The sequence below is a fragment of the Zootermopsis nevadensis genome, unplaced genomic scaffold, assembly GCF_977971745.1.
Source record: "Zootermopsis nevadensis isolate Lab colony 2312 unplaced genomic scaffold, Znev_1.0 Znev_ptg000030l, whole genome shotgun sequence".
NCBI lineage: Eukaryota > Metazoa > Arthropoda > Insecta > Blattodea > Termopsidae > Zootermopsis > Zootermopsis nevadensis.
In genome coordinates, this window is record NW_028259162.1 from 12,199,603 (window position 1) to 12,216,126 (window position 16,524).

The following is a 16,524-nucleotide window of genomic DNA, read 5'->3' on the forward strand; positions in this document are numbered from 1 at the left end:
TTCTGGGATATTGTACATGTAGTCTCGTAGAAACTTACAGATGTTTCAGGTCACTTAATTTTCAATCGAACTACATGGTACAACATCCCAGAAGTCAAGACATATTCACACTAGCCACCATGAAAACCTGATATAACACCTAGTTATTGCTGTTTCCTTTTTTCTCCATCCCCACTGCTCTTATTAATGTATTCCTTTTTAACAACCGTAAGAATAAATCGTGTCAGGACGCCTTTTACTGATGGTTAAAAGATTCTCACGTGTAGCGATCCGCAAATCTATCTCGTACACCCAAAACACAGTGCCCAGTACTTGAACAGCAGCACCCCATCACGACCATTTTTTTCATACCAAGGAAGAAATACACATTGTATACATTTCAACAGGATGGCAGCAAGCATCACAGCAAACTAACGATAAGCTAGAAAGGAAATAGATCTCTAGTTCTGTTGAACTATATCCTCACCCACTTCCCGAGGTCTTCCGGCAAAATTCTTACAGGAACTACAATGACAGCATTTTCCTCGCCAACAAAGAAAGTGACGAACGACTATAGCCCTTTTTTGCGATAAGGATTGAATTACGAAAAGGTGAACCATCTTGTACCAGACGAAAAAAATTATAAAATGTGTACAGTACAACCGCTGAAAAACGAGTCTACCCTAAGATCGGAAAAAAACAATTCGTAGTAAGCGCCCAAATACGCATACCATTATTTGGACACGAGCAAGCGAAATTATACAGACAACACACGACTTCTGTGTGATTAGCTAACCAGAATAAACACGAATAAATACGAACCACCATGAAAACAGAAATTACAGAATATCAAATTCACAAACTGAATCACGAAGAATGAGATTCAATGCCGTGCATTCGTAAACAGCACAGATCATGACAATAAAAGCTATTCAGCAGAATGCCATTCGATAAATTGCAGAATGTAATAAATAACGAAGAACGATTCAAAGTTATATCGCAATGCAAAGCACGAAACAACTATGCCCGCACTCATTAGCACAAACAGAACAATGAACTTTATGTCACATGAAGAAACTCCTTGCCATTTCACGCAGAAGAATAAGAAATTTAAAAAAGATTTTCTACCACACATTTCCTTACTTATTACCAGACAATACAAAACTAAATTTTCATACTTTCTGACATTAAAACGTGTTGTTGTCATGTAAATTATCGTCTAGTCCATTTTGTGCTCCGACAGTATGAAAACCAAGCAGCCATCTCTCGTCTCAACAGTTAAGATTATAATCCTACGTTATCAACACGGTAATTAAGTTACTGCAGAGTACAAACAAAAGCAACTTTACTTCCTACTTCTTTCAGCTACGAAGACGGACCGGAACAAACCACACAGAACAATGGCTCCCCGCCCATCCACCCAACAATAGCAGACAAGCCTAAGGTGAAATGTTCCCCCCACCGGTTGGCTGCTGTACCCTCGAAGGTCAGCTGAATAACACTTCTGAATGTGTCGGTAATTTAACTGGGACACATCCACACAAAGTTGCAAAGAAAGTTTTGAAATTAATTAGTAACTTATCAATTTCATCACACCTATGAGTGTAAAACGGCGGGGAAACTGTTGTCCTATGATTGTGTAATACGTTTCGACTAATTTTACTGACCTGTGTGATACACATGGCATGGCAGTTTCAAGACTAGCACACATCTGTCAACAACATGTAAATTATGGGTGACCTCATTTGTAAATATAACTTTATTCCTCTACGCTTAACTACACAGCAGAGAATATATATTCTCTCAACTATATAAAACAAATACCGAGGGATTTTGGGTTCTGTCAGATAATATTTAAGAATTTGTGCGAGACGTCTGCCATTGTAAAATTCTGTGAAAGGATTGTGGGCGTTATGTCTTCTATTTATATATGTTCGTCGCCAGGCATAATTTGCTGTTCAATTTATGGCGCGTGTTGCCACGGTAATGTTGTCAAGGGATTTGGGGCCTTATGGAATAAAATTAACACTGATTATTACTATTAAAATTTTTCCGTCATTTCTGACGGACAATTAATAGTATATTTTTTATAAACACAAACACTGTACGCTGTTAGAAAGGAAAGCATTAGGAATTCAAGACAAGCACATTTATTAATTACTCTCAACCCAATGGCGTCTTCATGTTCAAAAAAGTTTCTAGGGTTCGGCTGGGTAATCTTCAATTAAGGACTTGAAAATGGTCTAATAAACGAAACTCACCTACGTAACTCGAATATTTCCATCATAAAAGCCACTTCAAATGCAGCAAGTATTTACAGTTCAAACTATAATGGAAGATAATGTAGGAGGCGTCTACAACCACGCCGAGAAGCATTTTATGCTTCGGGATTAGACAAACAGCCACTTCACGATGCTGAGACTCACAACTGCCTCGATGACCCAAACATAAGTACTACGCAATCACTGGGAATGGCAGTGGCAAATAAACACGACAGAATGAAATAATATCGAAACTCAGTAAAACGACTTGTCTATTAACATACATTCAAGTAGCTCGGGGGAAGGTCTCTTACTGGAGGTCACTTCAGACAGCCTTCATTTCAAACTCACCAACAAAGTAATGGTAGGAAGAAAAGACCCACAAATGAGTCAACAGAACACCATGGTCAACTATTAACTGGATAGAAGCGAATTAAGCAAGACGGCCCGGTTAGTAGATATGTAAGCGAGAAAAACGAGCGAGTACAAATGTAAAAATCACACTACAAGAAACAAGACGATATGGACACTTACCAACATGTTTAACAAAGACGACAGGCTTAATCTGAAGATGGTTTACGTAGTATTCGCTTTACGAAATGAGCGCATGGCGACCTCAATAAATACAACTGGCAACAACCGGGAAGAGCATTTACGATGCTGTTCACGATCTAAACGTGGACGTCTATACGGAAATAACTAGTACACATCCTCAACTAGACCTTACGAATAAGTGGGCTTCCAGAGACAAAGAAATACCAGTTCAACCGGCCGAAGAGTTTTACGATTCGTCTTTATTTATTTTCCGAAAAGAAAGAAGCATCATCGACAGCTGGGTTAAATTACAATCACAATACACGAAGATGTTAAAAAGTGCACATAACTCCAAGTCTGAAGCCATAGCAGCGAAATCAGAATATTATGTACACTATGTAAGATTTGAGGTTTTTACAGCGGTGAGTATGAAGATTTCTGTCTTCTGGGTTGTTGCGCTGTGTAGTCTGGTCGATGAATCGCCCTGATGACGGAGGCAGTATGACCTCTGATACGTTGGTAAACATCGACCAGACTACACAGCGCAACAACCCAGAAGACAGAAATCTTCATTATGTACACTCTTGAAAAAAACTATCGTGGAGTTTGTGAGAACTAATAACTCGCTTTCAGTAATTCCAATGTTTTTTTAAATTTAGTCACCACTTGATAGAGTAAAAATTCAGCAAAAAATGAATTAAAAACTGGCATTCGTTTGAAAATCTGCAACAGCCGGCAATGTCCAACTGTCTGCATTCCAAAGGCTTATTTATATTCAACATCATCTCTTTTTACTCTTTTAGTTCGACCCGTGACTGAAACATCTGGTGTCGCTAATTTCCTCTTTCACGTCTGAAACATTTTGGCACCACGCTCACTTCAGATAATTTTTTTTTTATAAATTACATTTTTAGTTATAGGGCACCACGAACAATTGCTTTCATTTATCGTGTGGCAATTTCTTGACAGAATTTATATTCCATTAAAACAGCAGAACAATCGAGGGGGATTAATTAATTCTTCACTCATTAGCAAGAGCCCACAATGGAGTTGTACAAAGTACGTCCCAAAAGTAGGATACGGCCTGCGGGGTTACTTAATCCAGTCCACGAGTCCGAAGTAATGTCTTAATATTTTTACATTTTCTTATAAATGCAACAATCAAGACTTTCAGCAATTACAAACGAGATAAATAAACTTACAAATGCGCTTATATACACTGCAGTATGTAACCGCATTCATGTTTGATCACGACAAAAGACCGCTGAAAAAATTAGAACACAGGAAAATTTACCGCAAAAATCATAATCCACCCAATTCATTATTCAACTTTCTAATGAGAATATATACCAGATCATTATATTTCGTGCCTATATTAACGAAACATCCCAGCCTTTCGTTCAAAACAAAAATTAAAAACAGAATCAGACGCCACACTTGTGAAAAAGTCTGGACATTGACCTAAATTAACGCATGACTTACAAAATCATGAACAAGTTTCTTGCGAAACACACACTGAACCTATAACTTTTATGGAATACGATACACAAATGCAGTGTCCAACTGCACCCATACAACGCGCTAAGCCACTCCCCCCGTTCGTTCTCAAGCATATCCACAGACACAAACGGCTTCACTGCCAATTACGAAGAACATTTTAATCAATTACCTCTCCTACTTCAATCTGAAAGTAGTCACAAATGGCCGTTTGCAGCAAGATTAAAATATGGCAGGTTTTTACAAAAACTATACGTGGCAATGATCACTTAAGTGCCCTATACATTCCTCTACTTAAGAGATCTAGCAGCCTTTACAAGCTACGCGTCGCGCAGAAGCCAGACAGGAGAATATAAGGCGACAACCGGATACCGGAAAGGTTAAGATCAGGAAAACAAGTGACGAATAAGGCATCGGGAGCAAAACAGTATCACCGATGATATGATAATTGCAGTATAAGGACTACTGTGATAACAGATGCATCTTTCAAAGCGCAATTTCACAACTTGCGATATTTTATTTTGTGGTAAAGTCAGAACGTTTGGGCTGCACAAACTTAGCGTGGGGACTAATCAAACTCCTCCGGAAATCCCCGTCTGTCGCAAGTCTACGACGACATAAAATGTCTATATCAAACGCGGAGCGTTCTACAGCGATTTGTCTGTCCTTACACACAAGTTTACTTCGCCAAAGCCGCATAATTTTTCACAATTCTCGTAGCCTGAACAGGGTGTTTCATAAACATGGATGGACAGGGTTGTTACACACGACTTGTGAATCTCGTGCTGTTGGGAGAATTTAAGGGGGGAATGGAGTGATCCTGACCCCTTCTAACTCTTCAGGCACCACGAAAAAGAAGGGATGTCGAAACATCCGACCTTGCTAACGCCTTTTTGAATTTCAGTAGATGGAGACTGCAGAATAATGGTCCAAATAGGCATTAAATAATCGAAAAGCCTATCACGATAACCGGATGAAAATCAAAGAGACATCCTGGATATCAGATGGCAACTACGCGTTCAACCGTCTACATCACACACATTATGCGAAACGACTTTATAACTGAGCTGTCATAAAAGACACCAAGTTACATGCATCAAAGGGAACAAGGTTCGGTGCAAGATTAATCTACACTCAATATCGAGGTCCATACAGCAGAGGACAGAAGAGAAAGGGCAGGTTAGTAGAAGCCAAGGCAGAACAGACCGTGCAATTACATGGCCAGTAATAGCAACGATAAACATGTTAATTATTTCAAAAAAGGAAATAATTTTTCACGATTATTAGGACGATCTCAGCGTGACCAAGAAGTCCACGTTTCTAAGTGAAATGCTTGTAGTCATAGTATCATAACCATTTTAAGACGTCTTATCAGTTGTTTACACGACATACGATAATCAGCGTGTCTGAAAATACAACTTGCAACTGCAAAGATGAAATATTCTGGATAGAGGTACAGATACAGAGGAAGTGTTCAGATGCCAAACTATTGATCCTGACGTCAAATTTCTGCATGACTCAGAACAAAAATAGATCAAATACGCACATCAAATGTCAGATCAGCAAAACCACACTTAAAAACATTCACCGCAGAAAACGGGACATCTAAACAGCATGCATTTACTATCAAACGTTACAAGTTTCTACTCATCTAAGAAATTGATGCACTATCACTGTTTGCTTTACGATTAGAGAAGTTTTCACGTCCAACACGCTCTTGATTTTAGGCTAACGGCGAAAGAACTGTACCTTAGAGGGAACGTAAATCATCTAGGAAAGTGGTGATACGAACTGCATCAGAGTTATCGGGTATGACAACTTCCTTGATAATTCAGAAGCACAGAACACGCAGGATGGTTTAACATCACTACAAGTTCCCAATTAAACCGAAGTTACAAGGTGTAACAACCTAACGACGAAATGGCATGTAACTTAATACAACTTTACTTCATTAAATGCTGAATTCGCCAACAGGATCAACGACAATCAGAAAAGCACAATAAGTCGTTAGAGTTAAAATGGGGCAAAGCAATACGATTAAGAAAACTGAATCGAAATTCTCAGCGGCCAGAACCCAATCTGATAATATTACGAGCAAAGAAAATATAAATTTCTATGTAGACCCAACATGCCACTGCGGGTTACTTATATATAAAAATACACGACTCTGAAACATTATCTTACGTTGTTTAAATAACATTTTTGATAAGATACATTTTACAATGAGGGGGGTCAGATAAACCACTCCAACGATTGGCCAAGGGCAAGACAGCTGTGTCTAGATTGGCTGAAGTGTCAGATTCTCTCTTTTCACATCCAGACCGGTTCTTAAACCCACCCAGTGAGTACAGGAGACGACCTGCGGGTAAAACGCCCCAGAGCGTTAAGCTGGTCACACCTGTATTACGTACCGAGATTCAGAATGAGTGGAGCTTGAACCTCCAATGTCGCCCTTCACTTAGGCGACCTTTATAACGCATTTAATTCTAACTGATACGACGAGATTGTGCTCATGCACATTTACTATAATCACAGCCCCTAAACCCCCCCCCCAAAAAAAAAAAACTCCTCGGGTAAATTCAAGAAAAACACTTTGAAATAACATAACCAAGTACAAAACAATTATCTTCAATAATAATTTATTTTACAAGTTCAGTCTCAGAATTAAACAAATAGCATTGAACTAAAGAGAAGTTTTTGGGTACAGCGAATCCGTTGCTCATAAGCTTGTGGGTAATTGTAACAGCTGACTACGCACTAGCCATAGCATCAACCCTCTATGTCTTCCAGATATTTAGAAACGCCACCAACAAACACATAGCCTATATATTGGCTTCACGGTACTTGCACCTTCTAATTCCACGCACCCGAGTCCTTAAATAGCCACTCAACTGATGAAAAAATTCCTCGTCGCCTATGGAAGCCGAGGTTCAGTATCATCTTCACAAAAGTCCGCCACTGCAATTCGAGTTAAACGAATACGGTTCACACATTCACATCACATTTTTTAAAGACCCAATTTAATCTATGTTTTGGTATCCAAAATGGTCCCGTCCCTTCGGGGTTTCCAAAAAATGTTGAAAGCATAACTTATCGTTCCTATGACTCCCGACCACTGTGTTAACACTTGATAAAAGCAGTGTAAAAATTCCGAGGAAGAGCTGACCACTTAATAAAAGTAACCTAATCCCCTACGCCACGAAGACTTACACAGTTACACGTGTTGTGAAAATAAAGTTCACATCTGCATCTGACGGAAGCGGTCAGATTAAAACTCCTGTCCTTCAAGCCCGAGGGAGAGGCCGGTAGAAGGGAACGAGACAAAATCCTTATCTCCTTGCGGGATTCAAACGCGGTCGTTCAGCTCGCAGCCGATTTACTGTTACATCCCGCAGCACAATGGCATAACTGTGATAAACCCAACACCTGTCAAGACTATTTGCACTGAAATGCATATTCAAATACAGGCAAGCCGGACAGCGAAGTATCACACCATATGTCACGAGCCATGTTACTAAAATAAAAACATGATCTAATGACACTGAAAGACGTGACTTCGGATGACCTTTCCGTGCGAAAATGTATTTCTTACACAAATACGTGTGTTAGGTCATTATCGATTCATCAGATTTTCCTTTCGTACTGGCAACCGAAAACTTTGTATCGATAAACATTACTTATTGTATTAGTAGTAATTACCGAAAAAACTTCAGAATTAAATTACACTGCATTTGGCCTTTAAATTACCGCATCAGAAAAATATCACATGTAAGACCAGAGAATGTCTGAACTTTTTCGTTCGGACATTGGAAGCCAAGCATAAACTGAACTCTACGGCCACAAAGACACAAATACGCAAACAGGAGATCTTGAACGATAGCGTAAGGAACTGTAACGCTAGTAAATAGGAGACTAAACACGAGATTCAGTTAGGAAGTGTTACAAACCGGGAAAGGTAAATTTACCATGCAACGAATGCGTATAAGACGTGACATGCATTCTATACACCGACACTACACGAAAGTTAGCAAGCTTCACGCTCTGGCCATTTTACCCAGGCGACCACTGAAAAGAATAGATGGATGCCACCACATCACACACCATATTCCTACATTACGAAGTGAAATATACTTCCCGTAAGAAGAAAAGAACGATCAAGTACCCCAGGTGAACACGAAATAATCGTGATATATTTCTCATTCATAAACACATCAACGAAGAGTATATTTTCCGCTACAGAACAATGCTCTCATTATTTTAACTCAAAATTCAACACGGAGACAAGTCATAATATATAATGAAGAACAAGAACTTCATGGTATGGACGCGACACACCACACCACACTTATATCACTCAAAGCTTACAATACACGGATAGGCATTCCCTGTAACAGATTCTGATCTTGGCAACACTTGAACTGGACAGACTACATCCAACTGCTTCACAACCAAAGGAGAGCTAATCTCAAGACAAGTAGAATGGCGAGATCTGCGCAACCATTGGCTGTTTTCAAACCTCGCGGTCAACTTTACGACCGCCCAGTGAATGCCGACAGAAGAAACTAGAGGTCGACCACTAATCTGGCGATTTCGTTTCGTTTATTTCATTAACTCCCGAAATTGAACGTGACCTCTAATGTCTGGCTAAATAACTCAGTGTTCCTACCATTACCCGACAGGTGGTATTTTTGTACACTAGATTAGCTGGATACAAACATTTAAGCGAATGCTGTTAATGTACGAACACAAGGTTAACTAAAGAAACGATGAGTCAAACTCAGGGTCATTTGCCTCATGTCCCATCCTGATAGACCGTTACTTACTGGAATAGTTTTCTTAATTCACCAAAGCCGGAACACACGCATGAGTCATACTGCGTTTTTACACAATGCTATAAAGCCTCTGAAAGATGTATATGATCAAAACTAAACAGTATACCATTCACACATATGCCCATTTCTTAGTTTTGAGTCTATAAAAATGTAACATGTGACAAAGGGTTTTGAAATTGATGACTGTCAATATTTTTGGCTGCAACAGATGGGACAAGCAGATGCAAAAGTGAGGCGAGTCCACACAAATACAGACTAATTCCATTCTTCGGTACAGGCGCAAAAAACGAGTTCATGAACTCTGACAAAATGATTGTGCTGTCAAAGGATGCTAAATGTTAATCTGGAAAACTGGAAATAAATATATTTAGAAAAACAATTTTGCAATGTACCTTGTTCCATGGGGTGGGAGGGACGAAAAGGGAACAAGGCATGTAGGTTAATTCAATACTGGGAACGAGTACAAAGGCTCTGATGAAAAAGACACACTGAAAGTGTACAAACTGTAATTGTAAACTGTAACTGTAGTTAACTATGTGTTATTTGGTAGTCTTCCATATGTTCCAAATGTATGTTGCATGGTCACCATGCTTCATGTTCTTATGTTCTTCATAGGGTCAGAGACCCAGATTCATTAGTGTACAAAAGAAACATAATTTGATAAAACCCTCTTGAGCAACAAGGTGCCAGTTCTGGACAGACACAGCTTCTTGCCCGATTAAATTTCATCAAAAGCAGTAGCCCTGAAAGCTTCATATCCAATTACAATTAGTTTTATTTTTAATATTTTATGTTTTTGATTGATCTGACTCGGGACAGGGACTAGCGATGTATGGCATGACAGTAAAGGCATTAAAGGCAATTTCTTGACTAACTGAGCAACCACCAGCTTCCTAAGTAGTAGTATATAGCAGTGGTATTCAACCATTTTTGTTCGCGTACCCCCAGACATAATTTCTTTTCAACGTTGTACCCCCAAAGTAGTTGGTGTATAATTCAAGTTATACATAGTACACAATCTACATATAAAATAAATTAAATTACTGATTATTCAGTGTTTATCATAAAATAATATTTTTTTAAAATTTAACGTACCTCCTAAGATGTCTTCGAGTACCCCAGGTCGAATACCACTGCTATATAGTATAACAGCAGAATTAGCACAATATCTGAAAACTGTGAATGACTATGATTCAGATCAGTTTTCATATGCAAGTGATGAAATCACTAAATATTTCCAATACATATCACCAGGAACAATAAAGATCGGAGATGACGAAGGCAAGATGCTAATTATTTTACTTTATCTGATAAAACTGTACCTCTCAAAACTCAATCCATTTCACAGTATCCACAACATGTTTTCGACAGAAATGTACATGAGTTTCAGGTAATCATAACAGATGAATAAACAACTTGACTGGGATGTTAATTTGGCAACACCACCGTGAACTCAAAAATAAGGAAAGAACACTGATTTGATTGCTCCAATAACTGGCGCTTTCTATCCTACACTGCAATTGCCAAATAAGGCACTATGGCATCACCTTGTAAATAAGTAACTGCTCCTACTGTCACCCCAAAAAATTATTACACAACTTCCACTTTATACCAGGAAAAGTTCTATAAACAATCCAGATATAAGTGTGAAGCATGGGCCTTATGAGCTTGTACTTCCATTTCTGTCATCCTCTATGGATATGTTTTCATTTACAAAACCGAGAGTTGCAGTACGACTTTGTTTCATAAGAATGTGCTTTAAGCAATATGTAGTACATTACCAGTGAGAGGAGTTTATTTAAATCGAATATAATTTATTTTTATTTTATAATTAGCGGAATAGTGTACGGTAGAACGAACAGCCACTACCTCAGTTGCATGGCTTGTGCACATGGTGATTTGGAGTGCAGTACTGTGCTATCCAGAGAAAGGGCCTTGAAGATTATTATCCTTAAATCATTTCACATGTATTGCTATTTCACTGCATTTCTTTTTCTGAGAATTTGTTCAACACAGCGCTGATTGACAAATGAATTTATTCCACAAAGGGGGGGGGGGGGGGGGGCAGTAGGCAATATTTTGCTGGCTTGCTCCAGAATATTGTTCTTTGGAGGCATATGACAACTGCAACTTCCTACAATTACACATACTTAAACTTCCTTACTCTGTAACCTGCTTGTAACTATTCAAACTTGAAGAATGTGCATGTCCTGCCAGTAGTACAAAGAATGGGGAAAAAATTAATACTCACCTTCATACCTTAGTGCACTTGGTAAAAAATCGGTGTCTGCTGATCAGTGAGGTTATAAAGTTAATGGTATATTCTGATAAAAGTAACAGACTTCAATGAAGGTGTCCTGCATTAATGGAAGGGGGAGACCACAGCATTTTTTGGGGAATAAGGAACAGAACACGATTTGAGAGAGCAAGCAAAACTGTTTCTGCAACCACACTGATGATAGGTGCAGCAAGCACCTCTAAAACACCAGCAAACTTCTATCAGAACACACACCAATATAACACAGAAGACGGCAATCTCTATACTCCCAGTTACGAGAACCAGAAATCCTACTTCCTCAAATATTTACAACACAGCCTGTTTCCATACAGTTCACCACTTGGAAGCAGGCAAACAAACAATATTCAAAATAATATCAGATAAAAGAAAGCAGGCTAAATTGCAACAGCCATAGAATCCAAGCCAAATATATGGAGATCAAGATAATGGCAGTAGTATGAACAATGAAGCTGGTAGAACTTCCAGAATAAAAAGAAAGACACAGAAGGGGGAACATCTGAAGGAAGAAATTAATGAGCTTCAAGCAAAAACAGAAATATAAAATACCTCTACAGAGGCATAAATACATTTACAAATGGTTAAGAACCTACGATTAAGCTTGATTATTCATTCATGGTTTATTTATCAATGCTCAACCATGACTATACAGTGTTGAAATGATATAATAAATAAACACGACCCTAGCTTAATATAAGGCAATATATTGTCACCTGCTTGGAAGAACTTAGGGTAGATAGCCTTCATGCCAAGTTTTGATCACAGGCCCTCCCTAACATAGAGCTGGGCGCTAACTACTTGGCCACCATGTTTGGTAACTTAACATGGTATCTTCCACCATCAAATATAATGAAAATCATCCCCCCCAGGGGAAAGGACCCCCGGTACCCATTGGATACAAGGCTGGATGGTCCCCAGAGCCTGTCTGGAAACAAGAGGCTAGAGGAAAAATCCTCTGCCCCCATCGTGGATCTAACCCAGACCACCCAGCCTGTAGTTTGAAAGCATTGTAAATCAATAATTTAGTAATCCAAAAGCTATAACCTGATGTAAATTCTGATGTAATTACTGACATCACACAATCATAAATAAGTGGGCTTGTGTGTGAATCGATGTGGTTTGAAAAGAAAACTACTTCTGCCTTCATAATCTGAATCTGTATCCAAAAATTAAACTAACCCAACCTCAAATGTCATTGAATTAATATACATGGCAAATAAATATATTATTACATTTAAAGAGAAACAGAAATATTCTTTTCAGTTCAGTACTGCAACTAATGTATGCCTGAACACTGCAAGCCAACATACTGTATAAAAAACTAAACTAAGCCCAAAGTGAATTCAGATTTATGGAACGAATATAAATATATATTTAAATATCAGTACTGAGTTTTCTGATATAACTACTCTAAATCATTAACATCATACGAGTAAAAAAAAGAGGCTTAAATGACTTACCACAATATGGTACCAACTGGCTACATAACCTTAAATGTGGAAATTGCATACACTAATTTAATGTAGTGCAATGGGGGAAGGAACAGATTCACATCATAGGCAGGAAATAACCAGTGTTTAATCTGCTGAATTGTTTGCTTGCACAGTGTGTGTGCAGTATTTTTTCATGTGCATTGCACAGAGCACCTTTACCTTACACTGAATATGTCTTCAAATTCAGAAACTAAATCCAGACCAGTGTTTCACAGTGAAAGTCAGTGTGTTTGTGTTACTTTCATTATTTTAAATATATTATAGTAAGGAATGTCTTTAGGGCATTTTGGTGAAGTATGGAAATAAATAAAGCTATTAAATGTTACTGTTAGTAATATTCTTTTCGGGGAATAACTGTCTTGCTGTATTTTCTATTATCAGGGATTCAGTTGCATCATGGAATGGCAAAGGCTCCCACAAAGGCAAGTCTGTGGTACTGAATATTCTGCATACAATGGTTTAAATCATACTGACCAACAGGAGTTGTGGTGTTAACATTGTTCTCCTGTTCTTTGTGAAAGCAGTCATGTTAAGAGACTGACATGCGTAGAGTATAACAGCAAAATAAGTTCCATTGCCAGTTAAATGTTTTTAGAACAGGTAATACACAGACCACAGGAGGAAGGATTGGTACTGTTTACCTGATTCTCTCAAACATTGTTGAATCAAGCATATTTTTAGTTCCTCACACCCACATTGTGGAAACAAGGCATACCTGTGCTTATACGTATTCTACTCTAAGTATATTAGACATGCTAGTAAATACCCTTACATTTTCTGATACTAGCACTAGACTGATCAGGGAACCTGGTTGAGGTATCCCCCCGATTAAGCTCCAGTTTTGCAGTATGCCAGTAGACCCTCCTTTGACTTCCTGGCCAAAATATTAGGTGTAGACATTCCATTTCTTTAAAAAATGCAGTCTTAAAACACTATGCATCTTATATAACAAAAGTCGGACCCTTGTCAGTGCACATGCACTGTGAATCGGCCAGTCAGAGTGAAATTTGGTTCATAATTGTTTCTCTAACTCCCACCCCACATAAAAAGCAATATTCAACTATCAAAACAAGTATGTTGTTACAAATGACAAATTTTAATCAGTAACTAAATTATTTTTAGCAGTCAGTGCCTTATTTATGAAATTCCTGGCTAATTATGGTAAAACAAAAACAAAAAACAAGCAGCTTTCATGGACTGTTTGCTATAAACTGCAAATTGTAGGTAATGCACAGGAGCATTGGAACAGGACTGCAGAAAACATTTTGATCCTCTACCAATTGAAGAAAATTATATGGGTATGGCTCACAAAGAGGTTTTGAAAAAGTTAATTAACAGAAAATGTGCTTAGCATGGGAAAAGTGCAAAATGGTAAGAAATGGTTGCTGACATACTGAAATGGACAGGACACTCACAATGGCATTGCAATAATAAAAAATAAAAATAATATATATATATATATATATATATATATGTGCACAAGCTCTAAAATTAGCTCATGCCTGTAAGAAATTTCAAAGGTGGAGCAACTTTGTGCTACTGCTTTATGAAGCATAACGGCCCAGGTAAGTAAGAACAACTTCCTGTATGAACAAGAATTTTCAGATTCTGACAAAGAGTTTCTTGGATTTCATATAAGAGAGGACTGAAAACAGCGAAAGTTACTTTACAGGGGTTTAAGATGTTAAATATATGATCTTTACATTTATACCTTGATATTGCTTTGATTTTGGGGGGGTACATCTTGTACAAGGGAGTTTCTCATACACAAGAAAATATAGTATCATAACATAACACCTTTTCAGAATGCCTTGCTGACAATCTGAGCAACAGCTTCCACATTCTCAGCAAGTACTTGTTTCATACTTCCACGGTGGTAGAGTACCCCGCAAAGTTTGTGTACAAGAACATGAAGATTGTCAATGAGACATTCTGAAAAGAGAAATATTATCAACTGCACTCCTCTTGTCAGTAATATGATGCATACTATAGCAATCTTCAATCACAACAGAAGTACTTTAATCCTAAGATAGGACACAGCCATTTTGGACATGGGAAAAATTTATAAACACAACATTCAAAGATAAAACCCTAACCGCATACAAACTGTAAGTTAAAACACCTGATTACGCATATAGCAGTTCACAGATTTTATTACAGAACATGTAAAACTAATATGCATTGCTTGTGAATTGCGCACAAAGCTTTATCATTACCACCACAAAAAGAAAAAGTTGACAGTGGAACCACGGTTCCAGAGAATCTGACGTAAATACGTCTCTGTAATGTAATGAAATGAAATGTAATGTAATAATTCTTATATAAGATAAGTAATTGTGATATTCTAAAATGTTTTTACCAGCGCAAAATTTTCGTAGTCTACAATGCACTTCGTCTACAAGCGATTCACAGCTCAGCTCTTTCCGCAATAACGAAAGCAGATTGTTGACGGCAGTAATGTAACACAACAATGCCGAGTAAACAGATGACGTTTCTTAGGTAACATAACAATGCATGCAAGCTGACCATTGTTGTTGGTCCATATTTACACATTGTTGATGTGGATCTTACACGTTTTTCTTTCACTTTTTTGCCGAAAGACCCTTCCGTATAGATGTATTTACGTTAAAAAAATAAAGCTGACCCACTACACACCATGTAGGTCATCTGGGGGGAGTAGAGGTATAGTTCCTACTCTTTCTTGACCTCAGCGAGTGGTCAGCATCATGCCCCCGCTGCGCTTTACCCCCAGGAAAGGACCCTGGTGCCCACTGATAGGCTAGGTGGGCCCCAGAGCTGGTCTGGACAAAGAGGATAGAGGAATAATCCTCTGCCCCCGTCGGGGATTGAACCCCAGTCGTCCAGCTCATAGCTAGTCACTATACTGACTGAGCTATACCAGCTCCCCCAATACCACAAACTAGTTTGTAAAAACAGAACACGGCAGTTGCTGAGCAAGACACTGGATGTTCAGACTGTGCAACAACTATAATGAAGAATGGAGCTCTAATTATTAAAAGAATAAACATTCATATTATTAGAATAGTACTAACCTAAATGATCCTCTGTGGTAAGGGCTATCATAATCAATGCGTCTCCTCTTCACGTCCCGAGACCCCGAACGTGAGCGTGATCTGCTACGAGAATGATTTCTTCTTGTGCGAGGCATCTGCAAAGGCAAAATGTCTTGAATTCCTATTTCTGAAACTGACGTCCAGTATAAGACACTTCCAAGAATACAAACTATTTGAATACCCTCTCCAATAAATTAAAGAAACAGAAACGTCTAACAAAACTCTGTTAATGCGGTTTGATGTTATAATAAATGTTAACTGGTTACACACAATTGAAGGCATGATTTTTCCACCCAATGAGGCAATACATGACGAATGAACACCTTATGAAAATAAATTACAACTTTCCATTTACCTTACACGTATCTGAAATGGGCATACAAACTCCGGAAGACATTTCAAATGTATCGTGTGTTAGCCTTGGTATTGATAAGGCCTAGGAAAATGAGACGCCATTTTGAATACCCTAACGGCTTCTACAGAAGTCGCCACGATATCATCAAAGTGCAAAATATATCAGCCAGTTTCTAAAATATAAACATATTTACTAACATGCAA

General features: G+C 38.3%; 1 protein-coding gene across 7 annotated transcripts in view; it reads right to left on the reverse strand.

The window, feature by feature from the left end:
- Doa (CDC like kinase darkener of apricot) overlaps positions 1-16,524 on the reverse strand; it is a 77,957-nt gene that overhangs the window by 34,323 nt on the left and 27,110 nt on the right. For 4 of the 7 annotated variants that reach the window (XM_022084052.2, XM_087358439.1, XM_087358440.1 and 1 more), the window contains one exon: positions 15,946-16,061. In XM_022084052.2, the coding sequence (XP_021939744.1) occupies positions 15,946-16,061 (116 nt within the window). Of the gene's footprint in view, positions 1-260; positions 347-2,240; positions 2,279-8,636; positions 8,669-15,945; positions 16,062-16,524 lie in introns of those variants that run through there. The other 3 variants (XM_087358444.1, XM_087358443.1, XM_087358442.1) reach the window with 3 other exon arrangements.